Source organism: Lissotriton vulgaris, chromosome 2_2 (genome assembly GCF_964263255.1).
Source record: "Lissotriton vulgaris chromosome 2_2, aLisVul1.2, whole genome shotgun sequence".
Classification (NCBI taxonomy): Eukaryota; Metazoa; Chordata; class Amphibia; order Caudata; family Salamandridae; genus Lissotriton; species Lissotriton vulgaris.
Genome location: NC_141688.1, coordinates 324008047 through 324028173, shown reverse-complemented (window position 1 = coordinate 324028173; position 20127 = coordinate 324008047). Strand labels below are relative to the sequence as shown.

The 20127-nt window shown below is 48.1% G+C and overlaps 1 protein-coding gene across 2 annotated transcripts in view; it reads left to right on the top strand.

The window, feature by feature from the left end:
* Positions 1-20127, top strand: part of MADD (MAP kinase activating death domain) — a 956601-nt gene that overhangs the window by 392671 nt on the left and 543803 nt on the right. Inside the window, exons 17-18 of one of the 2 annotated variants that reach the window (XM_086959712.1) lie at positions 4980-5039; positions 5483-5594. In XM_086959712.1, the coding sequence (XP_086815838.1) occupies positions 4980-5039; positions 5483-5594 (172 nt within the window). The remainder of the gene's footprint in view (positions 1-4979; positions 5040-5482; positions 5595-20127) is intronic. The other variant, XM_086959713.1, reaches the window with a different exon arrangement.

Here is a 20127-nt window from a genome sequence, read left to right as displayed (position 1 = left end):
GTCCTCCATCTTCTTTGCAGCTGCTTGCAGTGGTGTTTGGAGTCAGAGGTCATCAATGTACAAACATGCTTAAGTGTGAGTTCAGGATTGTATGATTTTTTTTTCATCGGAACTTGTTTGTTTGCTCAGTCTTCGATCCAGTTTTCCAATGTGGGCAGGTCTTTCAGTACGTCTTTTATGGAGTGTTGTATCTGATGGCATGGGTCAAGTCTGATGTGGCCTGGGGGAACCAGTCTTTATGAGTTGTCGGTTGTAAATGTCTGGTCATGATTAGGAGATTTTTGCAGGAGAACAGCACCCAATTGAGGCCTTAGTACTCATCAGGCTTCAACATGTCGCCTTTCTGGGGCGGATCATTGCAAACTTTTTGTGACAGTGGTGAGCACCTGGGACTTCCTGTAGCTAAACCGATTTCAATAGAGGGCAGGACTCAGTACCTGTAGTTTCCAGCCTGTATGGAATTTGGGGAAATGTCCTTGGGAATGCTCTTAATTTAGAATGGTCAGGAGAATTCCTTTGACCTGTTCCTTCTCCCTGTCCGGTTAGTCTTGCTCAGTTAGCTGTTCTAAAATTCCCAAGGTCGTAGAACTCTTGAGTTGGTCGTGCTGTAGATTCACATGCTGTCAGTGCCTTTCTTCTTTGGGTCTCGAATAGATTTAGCAAGAAAAGTGGCCATACATGATCGATCCCAGGAGTGAACGCCACTTCACCTTCCAAAATGGTACAGGACATTCTACCTTGAGGTGATTGTGCATCTCCTTGTTCAAGGATTTACAAATCCGTGCTGCGATGTGAGCAGATACCTTACCCCCGGGACCCAATCTGAAAGAGCATATCATTGGGGTCCAGCATTTGGGAAAGAGGGGCATTGGATATCATGAGACAGGCATATCCCCCATGGAAGGAATATCTGTGAAAGGGCAACAAGGCCTCATTTTTAGAGTCCCCGTCACACCCTCCAGGGGATCCTGGGTGCATTGATGGGGAATCCCTGCCAAAGGGTCATCTTCATGCGAGTCATCATATTCAGGGCCTCAAACTGAGATCCACTATGAGTTTAGATCTCTTTCATCTTACAAACGTTTAAGTTCAATCCCTTGTACATGCTTCATTTGACCCTAGCCTTATTGGGAGATTTCCCTAATAGCCCCTGAGGTGAAGTGGTCAGAAATGACCCAGGAAGTTCTTTCCTTGAGAAAAGGTGTTTCTTAGATTCACTCGCAAGCTGAGCCAGTTTCTTCTCAAGGCAAGCCATAACTTTGGCTACTGCCTTATAAATAGAAGTATCTACTGCTTCAGAAAGTTGTCATCGCAAGCCAAACCTTGTAAGGAGTCTCCCTCTTTTTCTGGTATCTGAGGCTCTTGCATTATAGTCGTTCAACTTAGGCGCGGTAACCAGTGAAATAAGTATAGATCAATTGGGGGTAAAACCCAACGCCAATATACTCCCTGTTAATTTATCAAGGGCAGCAACCCTGGGTCAATGTCCTAAATGCCTCCTTGTTCATACAGACTCAGGCGTCACTCTGCTTGCTGCGCAGAGAATAGTAAATCTCAATGTTGAATATACATACTCGATTAGGCATTAGACTCCAGGGTTGTGCCGGTCACAGATTGAGTAATTTGAAAAATAATCTGCATTGACACTGTTATGAGGACTTGAGCTCTAGTCTGGAAGGTGCCGGCAAGACTAATGGCAAGCGATGAGTCGCGGTCGGCGCTGTGCTACATATATCAAGCAGGGTGAGGAGACTGCATCGTCGACTGTTGCTTACTACATGTGCCTTGCCCGCAAGCTCTGAGGAAAGGAGAGCCGGCAATCTCAGACGGTTAGAGGACCCCTCGGGCACAGTTCCGGTACAATGGCTAGAAGCACTCCTATGACTAAATTCAGTCACGATAGTAAACACATTTAGAAAAGTATTCTGAAATGTGAAGGGAAAACTACGAGACAGAAGTACTTAACTGAGCTGCTGGAGCAGAGAAGAAAGAGGGGGCATTAACACTGAAGGAGGACTTCATGGACTATACTTTTATCGTGATTGGTTGGATATTTGTTCTTCTTTTCCCTAAGGTTCTTGGGAAATAGAGTTTGTTGAGTAATATATGGCTGCTGGAGAAAATAAATGCAGAAACTTCAGGATAATCCTCTCCGCCGGTCCTGACATCGAAACAGAAATGCACTCAGTGTGAGTTAGTCGTTGAATTGGGGTTCACTAGACCGTCCTCTCAAAAACGGCAGCTTTCCTGTGGAAGGGGACCTGTTTTATCTCCAAATGAGCCTTTCCACTTCGTTTAATTTCTCCCAGTGTTACATAAATAGAACTGCTTCTGTCCTTTGCCACCCCTTCATCTCAGTTGGTTTGGGTAAAGATGATTACGTTTTTCAATTTGATTCTGAGGTGTGAGGTAATTTAATAGATTTATTAATAATCTAGCAGCCCAGCTATGGCTGTTAGTTAATTTTGATTTAATGATGTAATTTATGTGGCCTAGCATTGAAAAATAATATGACTTTCCTTCTTCTCCGGTGTGAGTGGGTCTTTTACTCAGACGTGCTGCTGTGCTTTTGTGGCATGTTTTCAAAATCTGCTCTGCTGATGTCAGTCTGTAACATTAATGTCCACCTCACAGGAAAGAAGCCACACCAAGAACACCCTGAGGAGAACGGGTCCTGTGGGGTGGGGGGGAATAGTCCACTCTGTGTGTGTGATTGTGAAGGACAACCAATGCCTCTCACCATCTTCTTCTTGGCACATTGGCAATTAAGGATTGTAGCACTGAATGCAGGGGTAGTATCTCATTGTCCAAAACACTGTGAAGGACTGTGGCTCTGACTATTAAACTGTGCTCACCTATTCTTCACCCCATGACGTGTGACCTGGGGCGCCATTGGTGTATGTCTGCTGGTCAGATGTTGTGAGTGCATGGATGCTGTTCATCCCATTTTTCTCCCTTGGTTTTTGTGATCCCATTGGGCAGACTGCATCCATTGCTTGCCATTGTTTGATGTTGCCCCCCAACCCCCCATTGTTTGTGCTGCATTGCTTTCATTTGCCATTTCTCTCCCATTTCCATCTTCACCTTCTCATGCGGACTCAAGAATTCTTTAATGTTGACGTGGAAAGGGAGTCGGACGAAGGTTGGTAAGACCACTATTGACCTTTGACCCTGCCGCAATAATGTGTCAAAGGTCTTGTTTGGTTGTGCCTCTTGTTCCGATCGTTTTGATTGAGAGGAGGGAGTTTAGTGGCTCCACACCTGAGGTAGCTGTAGAGAACTCTGCTCTGCACTATTAGAGGAAACAGTAACGGGGGAGGCCCTCCATCCGATCCACTCTTTCACTTCTTTCCCTTTACCTTTCTTTCCTTTTTCCATCTGTTCCTTTTTGCTTTTCATCTGGTGTTCCACTTACTAGATCATGTATTTTGGGAGTGCGATGTCAATGCAGATATGTATTGGGTCAGGTACATGTGCTGAGTTGATGAAGGTCAGAGGGGCCAATGAAGATGTTTTTATTATGAAGGAGGTGCATGCTGTGGTGTGGCTTGGGGATCTAGAGCAAACTCCAGCCATCAGAACATTCTTCATGGCACATTTGGGTCTTGGAGGGGCTGAGACAAAGCATGTTTGTGTCAAGGTAGAGGGACCCAAGAGCACTTTCAGTTCATAGCAGTGGAGATTTTCCGGCTGCAGTTACTGAAGGAGAGACCTGGGAATGAGGGAAACCGTGCTTTCTTCTACCACAAAAAAGGGCAAAACCATGCCTGGACTGGACAATTCATTCTTGGGTCCTGGAAGGAAAGAGACAGTACAACAGTGGGCCACCGAATAAAAGGTGCCCAGCATGCTTCGGTCTCAGAGCGGGAGTGAAAGTGTATGCTTGGATTGTTGAATAGGAGAACGCACTATGCCACGTCACATAGGGAAAGAGTCTGGTCTTTAAGCGAAAGAGAGAATGATTTCTGCATTGAACGGATGCGACAGGACCTGCTGTGAATCCTTTGGGTACTGAAAGGGTCAACAAACGTACACTGGGGTGAAGCAATAGGACTCCAGGAGGGATCGCTGTATGGCATAGGCAATGTATCACTGCGTTACAGGATGGAGGGGTCTGTGCAGCTTATGTCACTAAAGGAACTGCTTATTGATATTTGAGTTCCAAAGGGGCGCCTGTGCATGCTTAGTCCTCTGGAGGGTGTGTCAATATAGCCACATTATGCAAGGTTTATATCCGTGTGTACTCGTTCATGGAATGGATACTCACTTAAAGGAAGAGTCCCTTCTTGGTCTGGTCATGGGATGAGTGAAGCTATTGTGCACAAGGCTCTGCATGGAAGAGTCTGTGTGCACATGCTTAGGGCCCGTCTACCCTTGGCTCTCATTATGGATGCATCTGCTCTCAAGGTGTCCCGTCCATTGAAGTGGAAGCTATGCGCATGCATTGGTATTTTATAGTAGACGTGTTTGTTTGGGTTACAGGGCGAGCATGCTACTACAGGCTTCAGCCGTCGAACAGTTTGGGGCGTATGATTTGTATTATTAAAGGCGAGAGAAGATGTGCCATCAGGTGACCAGAGACTCCAACCAGTGCATGTTTGTGTAACTGAGACAACAAATCTTCATATAACGGTGCGAGAAATGAGCTGAGCCATCTTTGTGTGGCATTAGGGGAAAACAATGTGGATGTATATGGCCGAACAGGTGACCCAACTGTCCCTTGGCCTACAGAGGGAGGCAGCCAAAATGTGTGTACTTAGCAGAAGGAGCGGTCTAGTGCATGAGTGGGATTGAAGGGAGACCAGCAACACTAGCAGGTTGTCCGCATCACCCTAAAGGTCGTCCGTCTCGCACTTACAGCATGCTTCACAGGTGGGCAAATGCGGGTGGTAGCGGGCTGGGCTCGGGTGGGAGTGGGAGAGGTTGGAATAAAAGATTGGGACGATTGCTCCACACTAATTCTGAATTTTGTGTATTAGTATTTGGGCTAAATACTATAATGGAGATTATGGCTGACGCCGGCCCGACTGCCAGTGAAGGTGGGTGTCCTCGCGACATGCTCTCTGCATGCCATCACCCTACTCCCAGCGTTCGTTACCAAGCAGTGTCACATGGTCTGTGTCCACCCCATGATGCAGTGTACTTGTGCTATGGGTTGCTTTCATTCTTCTTCTTTCAGGCCAACTTCTTATTTTCCTTAATCCCATCTTTGTTTCTGTTCTTTCTTCGCCTTACTCTCCATTTCTTCATTTACACCTCCCGGTGTCTTCCTCCTTCCATTACTGTTTCCGCTAGTTTCCAGAGATGCTGTTGACATCTAAGCAGCTTTTACTGGGATGTTTTGCTTCCCCCGTGTGGTCTAGAGTTTGTGAACTTTCCTGAGTGTGTTGTCTTTTCTGTGATATTAGCACATAGCCGCTTCACGCTATGAAACATGTCCTACTCCTCCTTTTTTTTCTTTCTTTTTGATCCATTTTGGAAGTATCAGCAATCAACAAGCGAGCACTTGTGGATCAGAAGTCTTCAGTTATTAAGCACAGTCCGACGGTGAAGAGGGAGTCTCCATCGCCCCAGGGACGAAGCAACAACTCCAGGTAGGAAGGTCTTGAGTGGTTCACATTGAGACTTCTCTGAGTCCTAGATACAATGCTCCACTGTATTGAGACTGATGGCCCCTGTGATCTCCCCAGACAATAACCTTTGGATAGAGGCCAAGGGTTGGCTAAGAATTAAGACTTCTAGTCCTCTGAGGGAATCGATATGGATGACACTTTGCAAGATGGATAACGGCAAAAGTGTGCTTGCTGCAAGACTCTCAGATGACGTATGTTATGTGATCGGTGACCGTATAGCGTGCTAATCACCTCTGGGGGAATCAAGGCACTATTTAGCTAATGTGTGAGGCAAGCCTTGGGGTCTTAATCTAGAAGCACCAGCTTCAACTTTTTGCTAAAGTCAAGAAGAGAGGAGGTGGAGGCTCTGATGTGCTGTGGGCCGTCGTTCCAGGCTTTAGTAGCCAGGTCTGAGAGTGCCTGGCCTCCTGCTCAGCTTGTGCGTATGTGTGGGGTGTGTGCTAATGACAGACTGGCAAAAGCGAGATGTTTTGAAGGTTGGTGAACATTAATGCGGATGTTCAGGTAGGTAGGGCCTGTTTTGCTGAGTGCTCTAGTAGGTGTGGGTGAGGAGTTTGAAGTGTGCACGCTTGTGTGTTTGGAAGCCAGTGGAGTTACCTAAGGTGTAATGTTTGGTGGGTTCAGCATGGGAGATTGAGGACTAGTCCGGCTGCATTTTGGATGGTCTGCAGTCTTATTTTGAGATGGTTGGTTGTGCCTGCGTACAATGAATTCTCCTAGTCTAGTCTTCTGGTTATAGTTTGCTGGTGTTGTCTTATATCCACATAAAGATTTTCTTCAGCATCCTTAGGGTTTTGAAGCAGTCGAAGGCCGCTGCGTAGACTTGGGTGGCCATGTCAGGTTTATTGTCTTTGATAATTCCTAGGTTTCTTGCTTGTGAGCAAGGCCTGGGGGTGGGCTGTAGGTCTGTGGGAGTTTCCTGGCAAGGTGTCTTTCCCAAATACCACCACTTCAGTCTTGAGTTCAGTTTAAGGCAGTTCGATTCATCCTAGTAACTACTTCGGTCGTACATGTGGTGAACTTGTTCCTAGTGTTGTGTTGTGTTGTGTGTGCGAGGGACAGTATCAGTTGCATGTCATCAGCATACGTGAGGATGTTTGTGTGAAGCCTTGTGACGTTGGCCCGTGGAGTCCTGTGGATGGTGAAGAGTGTTGGGCCTGCGGGACTCTGCAGATTAGTTCTTGTGCTTCCGAGGAGTAGGAAGGCATGTTGGCGGTTCAAATTCTTCCAGTGATGAAGGAGCAGATCCATTTGAGTGCACTTCCCTGGATGCTTGCGTCGTGGAGTCATCAGCTTGAAATGGGATGGTAGATAGTGTTATTCATAGATCTAGGTGTATGAGGGCTGCAGCTTCCCCCCTGTCATCAGTTGCATCTTTGAGGGTGGTTCCCATGCTGTAGTTGGGTCTAAATCCTGAGTGTGGCATTGAAAAGCTGGTGTTTGGCGTGTGGGTCGGAGAGGTACTTGTTGATGACGTTTTCCAAGACCGTAGCTGGGTTGCGAAGGAGGGTATTGGTTGCAAGTTGGCGAGTTTGGTCGGTTCGGCTGAAGATTTCTTTAGGAGGGCGATGATGGCTGTGGGTTTCCATGGTTCCGGAAAGGTGGCTGTACTGATGCTGGTAATGAGGATGGGGGTGAAGGACTCACTGATGGGGATCGCTCCTTTGTCAAAGGCATGATGGGGTAGGGGCTGTGGTGCAAGTTCTTCGTAATTGTGAGTTCCTCTGTGCTGATGGTGTCTCGTGGTGATTGTGTAGTCGTCGTCGCTAAGAGGCGTTTGAAGAGAGTGAAGAGGTCCAGTTGCAGTGAAAGGTTACTGTATGGGATACAATTTTGCTGCAAAGAAGTGGAGAGGTCGTTACACAGACATTGTAATAGGTTGATCTTTCCTGTGATAACTGTGGGTGTGGTGAAGTCTGTGACGTTTGTGAAGATTTCTTTGCTGCTGTTGAAGCTGGTGTTATTTTCGACTAGGGTCTTCCTCTTAGTTTCTCAAACGAACTGGTTGTACCTTCTCTGGGCAGCTTTGAGAGCATACTTTTCCACTTCCGCTTTGTTTGTTCTTCATTTCCGTTCCAGTTGTTTACAGTATTGCTCTGTCATTCTGAGGTATTCTGTGTACCAGCTGCTTGTGTTCCAGTTATTTCTGTTTCTTTGTTTCGTGGAGGCCAGAGTGTTGGCGCTGTTGGTCATCGACTTGTTGAAATTTTCATTGGCTCGTGCCCGAAGGCCAGGGGGTTCTGATTTGTTCTTCTGAAGGGTAATCGTCCAAACCACCTCGATTAGGTTGTTCCACTGTTGGCGTGCTGGGACGGCTATGGGAGGTTTTCCATGTTGATGGATGTTGATTAATTGTGAAGCTGACTATGGTGTGGTCAGTGCAGTTGACGGCTTTTGGTGTGTTGATCATTATGTTGTTGAAGGATGTGAAGACTGGATCTAGGATTTGTCCGGAAGCGTGTGTGGGCCCTGTGACACTTTGGGCTCGTCCCAGGTTTCTGAGGGTGTCAAGAAGGGCAGCTGACTTAGTGTCAGTCTAGTCTTCTAGATAAACATTGAGGTCTGCTAGGAGATTGAATGTATTGAAGTCGATGAACTGGTGGGGGTGGGACACATTAAGTCCATAATGTTGCTAGCGAAGTTAGCTCCGGGCCTAGTAAGGCGTTAGACGAGGCTCCCAGCTAGGGTGAAGTCTGCTGAGATTTGTAATTTAAAGTGAAGGTGTTCCATGTAGTTTGGTCTGGCCTTAGGAGGAGTGGTGCGGTTGAAGGTGTCTTAGTAGACGAAAGCGATTCCTCCTTCGTGCCTGTTTAGGTGGTCTACCCTGGTGATCTTGATTCCGGTGGGGATGGCAGTTGTGATGACTGGCATTGAAGCTGTAGGCAGCCATGTTTCTGTGGGGAAGAGGAGTTATGGGGCTGCGACGTCCAGCAGGTCACAGATCTTGGTGGCGTACGTGCTGAGAATTCAGTGCATAACTATAACATTACACCACAAATAACTATTTATGTATATCTCAATTTGCAGTCAAGTTAAGTATTCTTTCCCTATAGCTGGGGGAACACATTTGGGTGCCATGCTGTTTTTCTGCAGATCTGCACATTTTTAGAGATTCTTGAATAAAAAAAGAGTTGGAGTAAAGCTTGGAGGGGTGGGAGTGGAAAATAATGTTCAACTGATGGAAGGTGCCAGAGAGTGTGCCTCCTCAATACCAACGGTGCAGTCTACTTTCTCATCCCCAAGAAGGACGGCTCTGTCGAGCAGATACTCGACGGAGAACCCTCTACCTCTACCTCCTATCAGAACACTTTCGCATGACAACTTTGAAGGATGTCATCAGCGCCCCTTTAACAAGGCGATTTCAAGCGTTCAATATCAAAGATGCCTATTTCATATACCCATCCACCCTGCTCATCAATGGTATCTTGTCTTTGTTGGTAAGTGGTCAAGGCTTCCAATTTAAAGTACTTCCTTTTGGGATAGCTACAACTCCACTGGCGTCTACAAAGTCCCTAGCAGTGGTGCTTTTGCATTCGCAAAGAGAGGGCCCTGGCTTGACGACTGGCTGATCAGGAGCAGCATCAAGCTCGCACATACACTACAGAGGTGTCATTGCTTCGTAGCCTAGGGTTAACCACAAACGCCTCAAAGTCCCACCTACATCCTCTGGAGATCCAACCTCAGGGTCAGTATTGTTCACAGTCGCAGGGAAAGCCTAAACCAACCAACAGAGAGTTGCAGTCTTTCAGCAGCTGGCACGTCTTTCACAGCCCAAATGTTAGCTTACAGTGAGCCTGTTATACCCCTTACAGGGTTGCATCGCCGTGGTTCCACATGCAAGGCTATATATTTGCCCCATCCAAGAGTCTCTTGTGATTCAGTGTCCTAGGCAGAGGGTCAATAGAAAGATCCGAAGATGGTACTGGCAAATGCGCACTGCTCTTTGCAATAGTAGAATACCAACAACTTGTTGCAAGACAGGCCTTTTGCAGACCTTCTACCACAAGCACCCATCAACTCACATGCATGTCTCACATGGTGGGGCGCACATCTCAACACCTTAATAGTCCAGGGAAGGTGATCCTATCTGGGGCGGTTAGCCATTCACTTAACTCCCAAAACCTTATGTTCGAGGCATGTGGGCTGCTGAATTCATATCTGTGCATAGATCGCCGCCTAGTGTTGGGTCCGGATGATTGCACATTGTTGTCCTGGAAGAGTCTTCGAAGTATCACGAGATAGGTGGCTCCTCCCCTGGACTACAGTGCGCATGGGCATCCCCTCCATCCTCAGATTGTTTTTTTTCCGCCATTGGGTTCGGATGTATATTTGTTAACTCAAGTTAGAAATCGATAGAAAACTTTATATTTGGCCTGAAGGCCTCTAGGTATCGTCGGTATTGTCTTTGCGATCGGTGCTGAGTACTCGTTCCAGCTCAATCCTCGAGCCGGACGTCAAGAAGAGCTGCGTGGCTATTCAGCACTGAGCCCGGTCGACGCCAGAGGCCTTATCGACGATCGATGATGGAACGGAGCCCATTCAAGAGATGTCCCGTTTGCAACTCCAAGTATCCTCACATCGATGTCCACCCGGTGTGCAACAAGTGCCTGTCTCCGGATCACGATGAAGCCAGCTGTATGGCTTGTTCGCGGTTCCGATCCAAGAAAACACTTCGCATTCGCCGCGCGGCGCGGAAGGAAGCCCAGCAGACGGCACCTGACCCGGTGAACATCTTCGATGCTGAGGAAGATGAAGGAGTCGAGCAGGAGGTTCAAGGGAACCTGTCTGATCCTGCATCGGAGATTAACTCCAGTTATGACGCAGAGGATGAGGGGATGCTCGAACATGAAGACGTCGTCGACGAGGTAGGAGACGACGATGAGGCCTTTGGGGCCGTAGAAGATAGCTCGAGCGAGGAGCTAGGCCCAACCGTTAATATGGGGGCCGAGACTAAAACACTCTATAAGGCTCAGGTCGAAGGATCGCCACAAGGCCTTACCCAAGATCAAACGCATAGTTCTACAGCCTCGCTTCAAGGACAACTCAAAAGAGCCATCGGTTGATCGATCGAAATCGAAACCAAAAACATCGGTGACTACAAAACCGAAAGCACCGGAAACAAAATGGAAACCGAAAGTACAACTTACTTTGGTCGGATCGAAGGCTTCTGAAACATCGGCTCCGACGAAACAAAAGAGTGCTATCGACCTGGAGAGGTCGCTAAAGAGGCCCGAAGACCGGGACACCAAAGAAGAAGGTCAAAGACATCGACCCAAAGAAGTCGGCGCCGAAGACCATCGACACAAACAAATGACTCGACACACAGAACGTTCTCGATCCTAAACGTCGACTCGACAAAGCAAAGGTCAGCAAAGACCTCGAGCCCAAAACAAGCAGTGGCTCTAAGGACCCCGTCGAGTCAACACAACCATCTGCCTCTTTCTCAAAGCAGGTGTCGGACTCGCTGCAGCGCATTAAGGAGAAAGCTATAGCTGTCGGACCAAAGGCCACTCCGCCCCCAAAGACAGTCAGTAAAACTCCGAAGGCGTCGGCACCGATTAAGTTTGTATTGCCGCCGCCGGTGACACCTAAGGCGTTCGCCCCTAAGACGGGCATTGAGGCTGCCAAAAAGGTGTCCATGGGGCAAAAGCCTACAGCTACTGAAGGGGCCACAAAGCATCGACAGCCTCTGCAAGAAGATCAGTTGAGGCAGTTCATCGACGCTGAGACGGGTAGACTTTCCATTTTCAAGCGAAAGATCGCCCCGGAACAGCCTATGGAGTCGTATAAAATTCCATTAAAGAAAAAAAGGGATTCTGCAACATCGCCTCTTCTTTTTAAACCTCTACAACAATATGGTCAAGAACCTGCTCCTTTGTCACCCACACATTCAGATGTGGATGTAGGGGATGGTGACGATGAGGATTACAGTTATCCTGTAGACACTGATCCAGAAGACCACAATGAACCCTGGGCAGACACTGTTGACCCAGGGGAGCCACAAAATGCCCCTGACAGTCATGTCTATGCTGTTAAAACCTCACCTACAGAAGACACGGCTGCGTTTAACGCGCTTATTGAGAGGGCAGCAAAAAATCACGATGTCCAGCTTCATGCTGACCCTATTGAAGAGGACTTTTTCTTTGACACCTTCTCAACCTCAGAGAGAACTGTCAAGACTCTACCCATGCTAAAAGGTGTCCTGAAACACGCTGGAGACATATTTAAGGAGACTACAAGGGCAAGAGTGGTAAACCCCAGGATTGAGAAAAAATATAAACCAGCACCTGTGGACCCTACATATATCAGGGTGCAGTTGCCATTGGACTCTCTAGTTGTTTCAAATGCTCGTAAAAGAGCAAACTCGCAGACCACACGGGTGATGCTCCTCCCCCTGACAAGGAGTCTAAAGTGCTAGAAGCCTCAGGGAAAAGGGTGGCAGCTCAAGCGGCCAATGTCTGGCGCATCTCCAACACACCGGCACTCTTAGCCAGATATGACAGGTCTCATTATGATACACTTAAGACCCTGTTACAACACTTGCCAGATGAGTATAAGGAGGCAGCAGAAATGCTAATACAAGAAGGGAAACTTATATCCAACACATCTATTAAGTGTGCGCTAGACGCAGCAAACCACCATTCTCAATCAGCCTGTTAACCCTGATTACTTATTTGGCCCAGATGTGGATACCACCTTAGAAAAAATTAAAAAAGACACGGAGACTGCAAAGTCTATGGGGGCTCTACAGTCTCAGCAGTTCAGGGGTGGTTCTTTTCGTCGCTCCAACAATAGAGGAGCTTCCAGAGGCCAGGTGTCCCAGCAGACACAGTACAGTAAAGGAGGCACGCAGACCACCTACAACAAGAACAATAGGGGTGGCTATCGTGGAAACAGCACCAAGGGCAGAGGTTGTGGAAACAACAGCTCCCGATCCTCCGCCACTAACAAACAGTGACGTCTTGTCACTGCCCCCACCATACCACACCGGTCGGGGGGAGACTACAACAGTTCCTGCTGGTCTGGAAATCCATCACTACAGACAGGTGGGTGAGGCAGCTTATCCAGTACGGTTATTGTCTGGAGTTAACATCCACTCCACCCAACATACCCCCAAGACACCGTCCTATGTCCGCAGAGCATATACAGTTATTGCAGCAGGAGGTAGTCAGCATGCTGCAAAAAGGAGCCATAGAGCTCGTTCCTGTAGAACAAAGAGGTACAGGGGTGTACTCGCTGTACTTATTGATCCCAAAAAAGGACGGGGTCCCTCAGACCCATACTGGACCTCCGGCCTCTGAACCAATACATCTTGTCAGAACACTTTCACATGCTCACGTTACAGCAGGTTCTACCGTTACTCAGTCAGGGAGATTTCCTCGCAACACTAGATCTGAAGGATGCATATTTCCATATACCGGTACACCTGTCACACAGAAAGTATCTCAGATTTACCATTCAGGACCAGCATTATCAGTTCAAGATCCTCCCTTTCGGAGTAACAACAGCACCCAGGGTGCTTACCAAGTGCCTAGCGACAGTGGCTGCACACCTACGGAGACAGAACGTTTACGTCTACCCTTATCTGGACGACTGGCTTATCCAAGCAAGGTCGGCCCACAATTTGCCACCCACATGTCCCACACCATTCACCTTCTTCACAATCTGGGGTTCTGACTGAATTATCCAAAGTCCCACCTTCAGCCCGCCCACGTACGGCAGTACTTGGGCATGACAATAGACACTCTGCCAAAGCACAGCCAAATTCAGTGAGGATCAACAGCATGCAATTGCTGATATGGAAATTCAAACCACAACACTCGCTTCCGGCACGGCTGTTCATGCAGTTGATAGGCATGATGGCCTCCTGCATTTTCATAGTCCCGCACGCGAGACTACACATGCGTCCGCTTCAGGAGTGCTTAGCACGTCAGTGGAATCAGGCTCGCGTACAATTGAAAGACCTAGTGTTGGTGACCGGTCGGGCATACAACTCTCTGCATTGGTGAAACCCACAAAACCTTTGCAGGGGCCGACCGTTCCAAGAGCCTGTGCCACAGATCATTCTGACTACGGACGCATCTCTCCAGGGATGGGGAGCTCATGTACTCCACTACACTGTGCAGGGACTATGGACGACACAGCAGAAAAAGATGCACATCAACCTTCTGGAACTGATGGCAATCTTCATGGCAATGAAAGCATTCAGGTACATTTGTGCAACAAAGTAGTGTTGATCCGGACGGACAACATGACTGCCATGTACTACATACAGAAGCAGGGAGGTACACACTCTCCACAGTTGTCTCATCTGTCTCAGAGCATATGGAAGTGGGCCGTTCAGAGAAACATCTTCCTCATGGCAGAACACCTCCCAGGCAAGGACAATCAGATGGCGGATCTGCTCAGCAGACACAGCCACCAAATGCACGAGTGGGAGATACATCAATCAGTACTCCAACCGTACTCCCAGCAGTGGGGTCATCCAGAGATAGACCTATTCGCCACAAGGGAAAACGCAAAATGCTAAAGCTTTGCCACCAGGTTCCCACACCCACAGTCGCAGGGCAATGCGATATGGATGAACTGGTCAGGCAGATTTGCGTACGCTTTTCCCCCAGCACCGCTAATACCGCTGGTGGCACGCAAACTGAGGCAACACTCGATGACTCTCATCCTGGTTGCTCCAACGTGGGCACGCCAACCATGGTACACCACGTTTCTAGAACTCTCCGTGGTACCGCATCAAAGGCTACAACTCACTCCCAGACTTTTGACGCAGAGCCATGGAGCCATTCAGCATCCAGATCCGCAACAGCTCAACCTGGCGATCTGGCTCCTGAGGTCTTAGAATTTGGCTACCTCAACTTACCTCCTGACTGTATGGACATCATCCGGGAGGCAAGGAAGCCCACCACCAGAGCATGCTATGCGGCGAAGTGGAAGCGGTTTGTCATTTATTGTGCCGACAACAACATTAATCCGCTAGATGCATCTACTCACGATATCATCTGTTATCTATTACATCTATACAAATGCAATCTGGCCTATGCTTCCATTCGTATACATTTATCCGCAATAGCAGCTTATCTCCAAAACAGGCAGCATCTCTCGCTTTTCAGAGTGCCTGCCATCAAAGCTTTTCTGGAGGGACTCAAACGAGTTATTCCTCCCAGACACCCATCGGCACCTGTATGGAACCTTAATGTGGTCCTTACCAGACTGATGGGTCCACCTTTTGAGCCTCTACACTCATGCGAGATACAATTCTTAACGTGGAAAGTGGCTTTCCTAATAGCAATCACATCACTACGACGAGTTAGTGAACTTCAAGCACTAACTATCCAGGAGCCATTCATACAGATTCACTCCAACAGGGTGGTACTACGCACTAACCCTAAGTTTGTGCCTAAAGTAGTCTCACAGTTCCATATGAATCAAACTATTGAACTGCCAGTGTTCTTCCAGAATCCAGACTGAGTGGCAGAGAGAATGCTCCACACACTAGACGTCAAAAGAGCTCTAATGTACTACATAGATAGGACAAAGGATTTCAGGAAAACAAAACAACTGTTTGTTGCCTTTTCACCACAACACAAAGGCAACCCCATTTCAAAAGCAGGTATAGCCAGATGGATCGTTAAGTGCATACAGATTTGCTATCAAAAGGCTAAGCGCACATTAACGATTCCCCAAAGAGCCCACTCAACACAAAAGTTGGGGGCATCCATGGCTTTCCTTGGAAACATTCCTTTAGAGGAAATCTGTAGAGCAGCCTCATGGTCTACCATACACACATTTACCAAACACTACTGCGTAGATGTGCAATCTAAACAGCAGGCAGCTGTAGGACAGGCTGTTCTGAAAACACTTTTTCAGACTGCTGCAGCTGGCACCGGCAGCCGCCGCTAATAGAGGGACTGCTATATATTCTATGCACAGATATGAATTCAGCAGCCCACATGCCTCGAACCGAATATGCTACTTACCAGTATGCATCTGTTCTTGGCATGTAGGGCTGCTGACATTCATATCGCCCGCCCTCCTCCCCGGCGCCTGTAGCAGCTGCAGTATTCATATATTTATATGCTCATAGCATGGTCATCACTCACATACTTCACTCCATCTCTGCCAATGGCGAAAAACAATCTGAGGATGGAGAGGATACCCATGCGCACTGTAGTCCAGGGGAGGAGCCACCTATCTCGTGATACTTCGAAGACTCTTCCAGGACAACAATGTGCAATAATCCGGACCCAACACTAGGCGGCGATCTATGCATAGATATGAATGTCAGCAGCCCTACATGCCAAGAACAGATGCATACTGGTAAGTAGCATATTCGTACAAGTCAAAGGACTTGTAATAAGTAGTCCTTATCACTTATCTTGAACGCTACATGCAATTTACAGAAGCAGGCAGCCACCCAGCCCCCCAAATCTCAGTTAGCCCAGAACATTTGGCATTGGGCATTTTCCCACAACATTCACTTCATGGCAGAGAATCGCCTGGGGAAGGACAATGACTTTGCAGATCTACCGGGTAAGATGCTTTAACAAGTCCACTTATAGGACCTCCACCCTGCAGTCCTACCCAGATTCATCCAACATTTGGGCACCCCACATTCAAGACCTGTTTGACACTTAAGATGCAGAATGTCCAAACTTTTCCTCCAGGTACCCACATGGGCAGTGCACTATGGATGAATTAGCCAGGGATATTTGCCTACACTTTGAGGCTTTAGAATTCGGCAACCTCAGCCTTCCCCAGAAATGTATATCCATCTTTTATATTTTTTATTTTATATTATTTTTTATTATTACCAGACATATCGATGTAACATTTTTTGGGCAGCGTAGCACTATGTAGTTCCATCACAAATTTACCCCGTTATATAAAACAGTGGACCACTAATACAGATTCGGCTAATTTGCAACCCATAGAATGACGTCACCTCTAGCTTCCTATGCATTAAATATGATTGAAACAGGAACATGATTACAATATCTCTAGGGCCTAAAGAACCTGGTCGGGCATTGCCTTTACACACATAGATATTAACAAATGTGGATGCATCGCTCCTGCAAGAGCTGCGCGCTTTCGGAAGTGTGTATCAGGGCGGCGGATGGGATGGAGTTAGCGATTGCTAGACTGTGGCTAATGTGATAGCGTTGGGCAATACCTCATCTTTCTTCCGAAGCCAGCTCACAAATGGCTCCCAGATATCTTTCGGCCGGGATGCTGTGGGCCTGTGGTCCCAGAACGCAGCTAGTTGAGCCTGGCAGTAAGCAATGTCCTGCACCCAGTTGGGTATTTTGGGGACCAACCGGCACCTCCGTGCATAGGCAGTCTACGTTTAGCAAGCAGCAGCATCATAGCAGCCAATCAGCATTTCTCATGAGGGACTTCCCCTATGTATCCCATCAGCGCTACTAGTGGTGTTCATATCAATGAGACCCCTGTGATCACGTGTATCGTTGCATATACCTCCTCACAGAATTTGGCTAGGGATGGGCACGTCCACGCACCAAGTAAAAATTAGGCATCATCTTGCTTGCTTTTCCATCAATTCGCGTCCGGTCGTAGTCCTATGTTCTGTAGTTACAGGGGATTGCGGTACAGCCTGTGTATGTATTTGAAATGGATAAGTCTCAATCCGTAATTTGGGGATAAAAATCTAAGCTGGGAGCAGCAGAATGACCATTGGTCATCTGTAGGTAGTCCACCCTCCTCTGCGCCAGGGCCTTCGGGTGGGAAAGGGGGTATTTGATTGCATTTGGTTGTATAATCTGGTGATCGATTTACAGGGAGATGGAGTGATGAGTATATGCATGAGTGGCATCATTGTGGTGGGAACTGTTTGAAAAGACGAATGTAATGTTCTACAGGTGGCTCCGAGTTGATAATACAGGAGCAATTCTAACAGAGGTGCTGGAGTGCCTTCTTGGCTCTGCGGTGTTTCCAGAAATGTGTCCTGTGGGTAGAGGTCTCCTAATATGGTTAGGCCCATGGAACAGGTGCGTGGAATAGTGCCTTTATCTTGAAGGGAAGGGAAGAGTGGGTGATGTGCAGGTGGGGTGGAGGGTGCATATAGCAATGGTGTTTCCATGCGTTTCCTAAGTCCCTCCTAAAAACCAGCGTGGTGTCTCGACAGTATTCGCTTCTCCAGTTGTCCTATGACATGGCTTGTATAATACAATATGTAGGCGGACAGGATCTGCCATGTCTTTCTCGATTGCCACAAGTGGTTAAAATGGGGTGGAATGCACCCAGAAATTGAGAAATTGTGCTTGTGCTCATAGGGCATTGAGTTCAAAATCAGGAGCCCCTAGTACTCCCCGTGAGAGTGGATGTGTTAGTTCTTCCCAACCCAGCCCACAATAAGGCTATTACAATGGATCGAAGAGATCTAAAAAAAGCTTGAGTTAGGGGGAAGGGGATATTTGAGAGTAAATGCAAGAATTTGGGATAAAGAATCATTTTCGTTATGGCTATTCTCCCAGCCAAAGGTAGGGGCAAGGATGACCAGAATTTTGGCTAGTGCTCAAGCCAGTCCAGTAGCCTCCCAAAACTCATGCGCCAGATTTCTGCGTTTCTCTGCTCAGCCACACACCTAGGTATTTGACCGCGCCATCAGCCCTTGTAAGAGGGAATTCTAGTTTGGTACTTAGTGGGACGTCCGTTAAGGGCAGGAGTGATGATTTAGACCAGTTGACCCTTATGCCAGACATTCCACCAAATTTGAGGACTTCCCGCAGCACTGAGTTTAAATTCTTATCTGGTTTTTGGATGTACAATGTAATGTCATCTGCATTGTAGGAAGGTGGCTACCTGACTATGGTTACCCCAGATTTTTTGCCTTGTGTTTAGCTGGTTTTCGACTTAGTTGGCCTGGTTCCCTGCTAATCAGGGCCCCAGGCTATCTGCTCTCTCTGTAAAGTGGATTCCATGTACCCTAGGTGCATAACTAGATTGGCTTGGGTCACCTTATCAGCCCCTGTACAGAGCACTATAGGTGCCCAGGGCATAGGTGCATCCAAGGCCTACCAGGGGCTGCAGCATATCTTTTGCCACCCCTGGCTGGCTATCTAAAATTGACACAACTGGCTGATCACTCAGCTGGGGCAAGGTGGTGTAATCACCCCTTGCTTAGATATAGTATGCCTATATCTAAACCTATCTGGACACATATAAACCTGTGAGCCACTCCTATGGCAGGCCTTAACAATCCTGAAGGCAGAGTGCGTGGTTTAATGTGAGATGGTGCTCTAGCATGAGCTGAGCCTGTCTGCAGCTGTCGGGACCAATTCCCTTAGCTGTTCCGGGATAATGCCAAACCATATACTCTTAAGAAACCGCCAGGTGTACGAGCGCTATACAAATCCCTTCAAATTCAAATTCAAATTCAAGTGCATTATAATCCTCGCGGTTATATGTCAACTTTGGTTTGGCTTTATCAAAACATGTCGTGTAAGGTGTCATACGAATTGGAATACTACCCCCTCGCCAGTCCTGGCGACGGGGGTAGCATTCCACCCCTCTAGAGGGGACGACATGTTACTTTTGCAAAAATGCGGTTGATTTTTAAAAGAGCCTCAGATCCACAAAATGGATGCTTCTGCCACAGACACATGTCTGACCTCCTGCTGCTGACCGAAACTCAGCAGAGGAGGCCTGGACAAAGGATTTCCTGTCACAGGGAGGTGTGACACCACCCCAGACAGGAGATAGTGGATTGTAGCAGGGAGGTTTGAATGAAACCAGACAGTGCCTGGGGAGCACAAGGCTTCCCCTTGCATAATCCGGTCAAACCGGTTCTGGGGCAGCCCAGCCCCAGCTCCAGTGAGACCTGGACAAAGGAAAGGGGGTGTAACCACCCCCCTTCCTGGTCCCACCCATAGGGGAGGGACCTAGCAGGAGATCCACCCCTCAGATTGGAATAAGAGGGGGAGCAGTGCCAATGCAACTCAGATCATCCTGAAATCAACTTTAAACTAAGAAGACGACTGGACTTCGACATTCTGATGATAGAAGACTGAAGAGCATCTCCCTTGTGGCCTAGGAGGGGCCACCCTGTGAACACAGGCATCACCCAGCACCTCGACGTCTGCTTTGCCGCCGCCTCCCGCCGGAGCCCGAGTGCAGAGCCTGACAAGACCCAGCTTCCCAGACTTCTCCCAGCCCGATCCACAGTCCCTGCAAAGAAGGGACCCGTGGAGGCACCGAGAGACGTGGGAGCGGCCATCTTGAAAGACCCCCGAGACGCTGACTGCGCAGCACCCGAGGCACCCTCGACTCTGTGCTTTGGGGTTTGAGAAGCCCAACAACCGAGCAGCATTTGCACCAAAGATCAGCCCTCCAGCATCTCCACGATCTGCGTGGGGCCCTTTTGTTTTGTGCCACTCGACTCGCCATCCCGGCCGCTTGTCACGTGGTCAGCGGCCATCTTGGCGACGAAACCTACGATTTACACTGTGGGTCTGGTTGCTCCAGA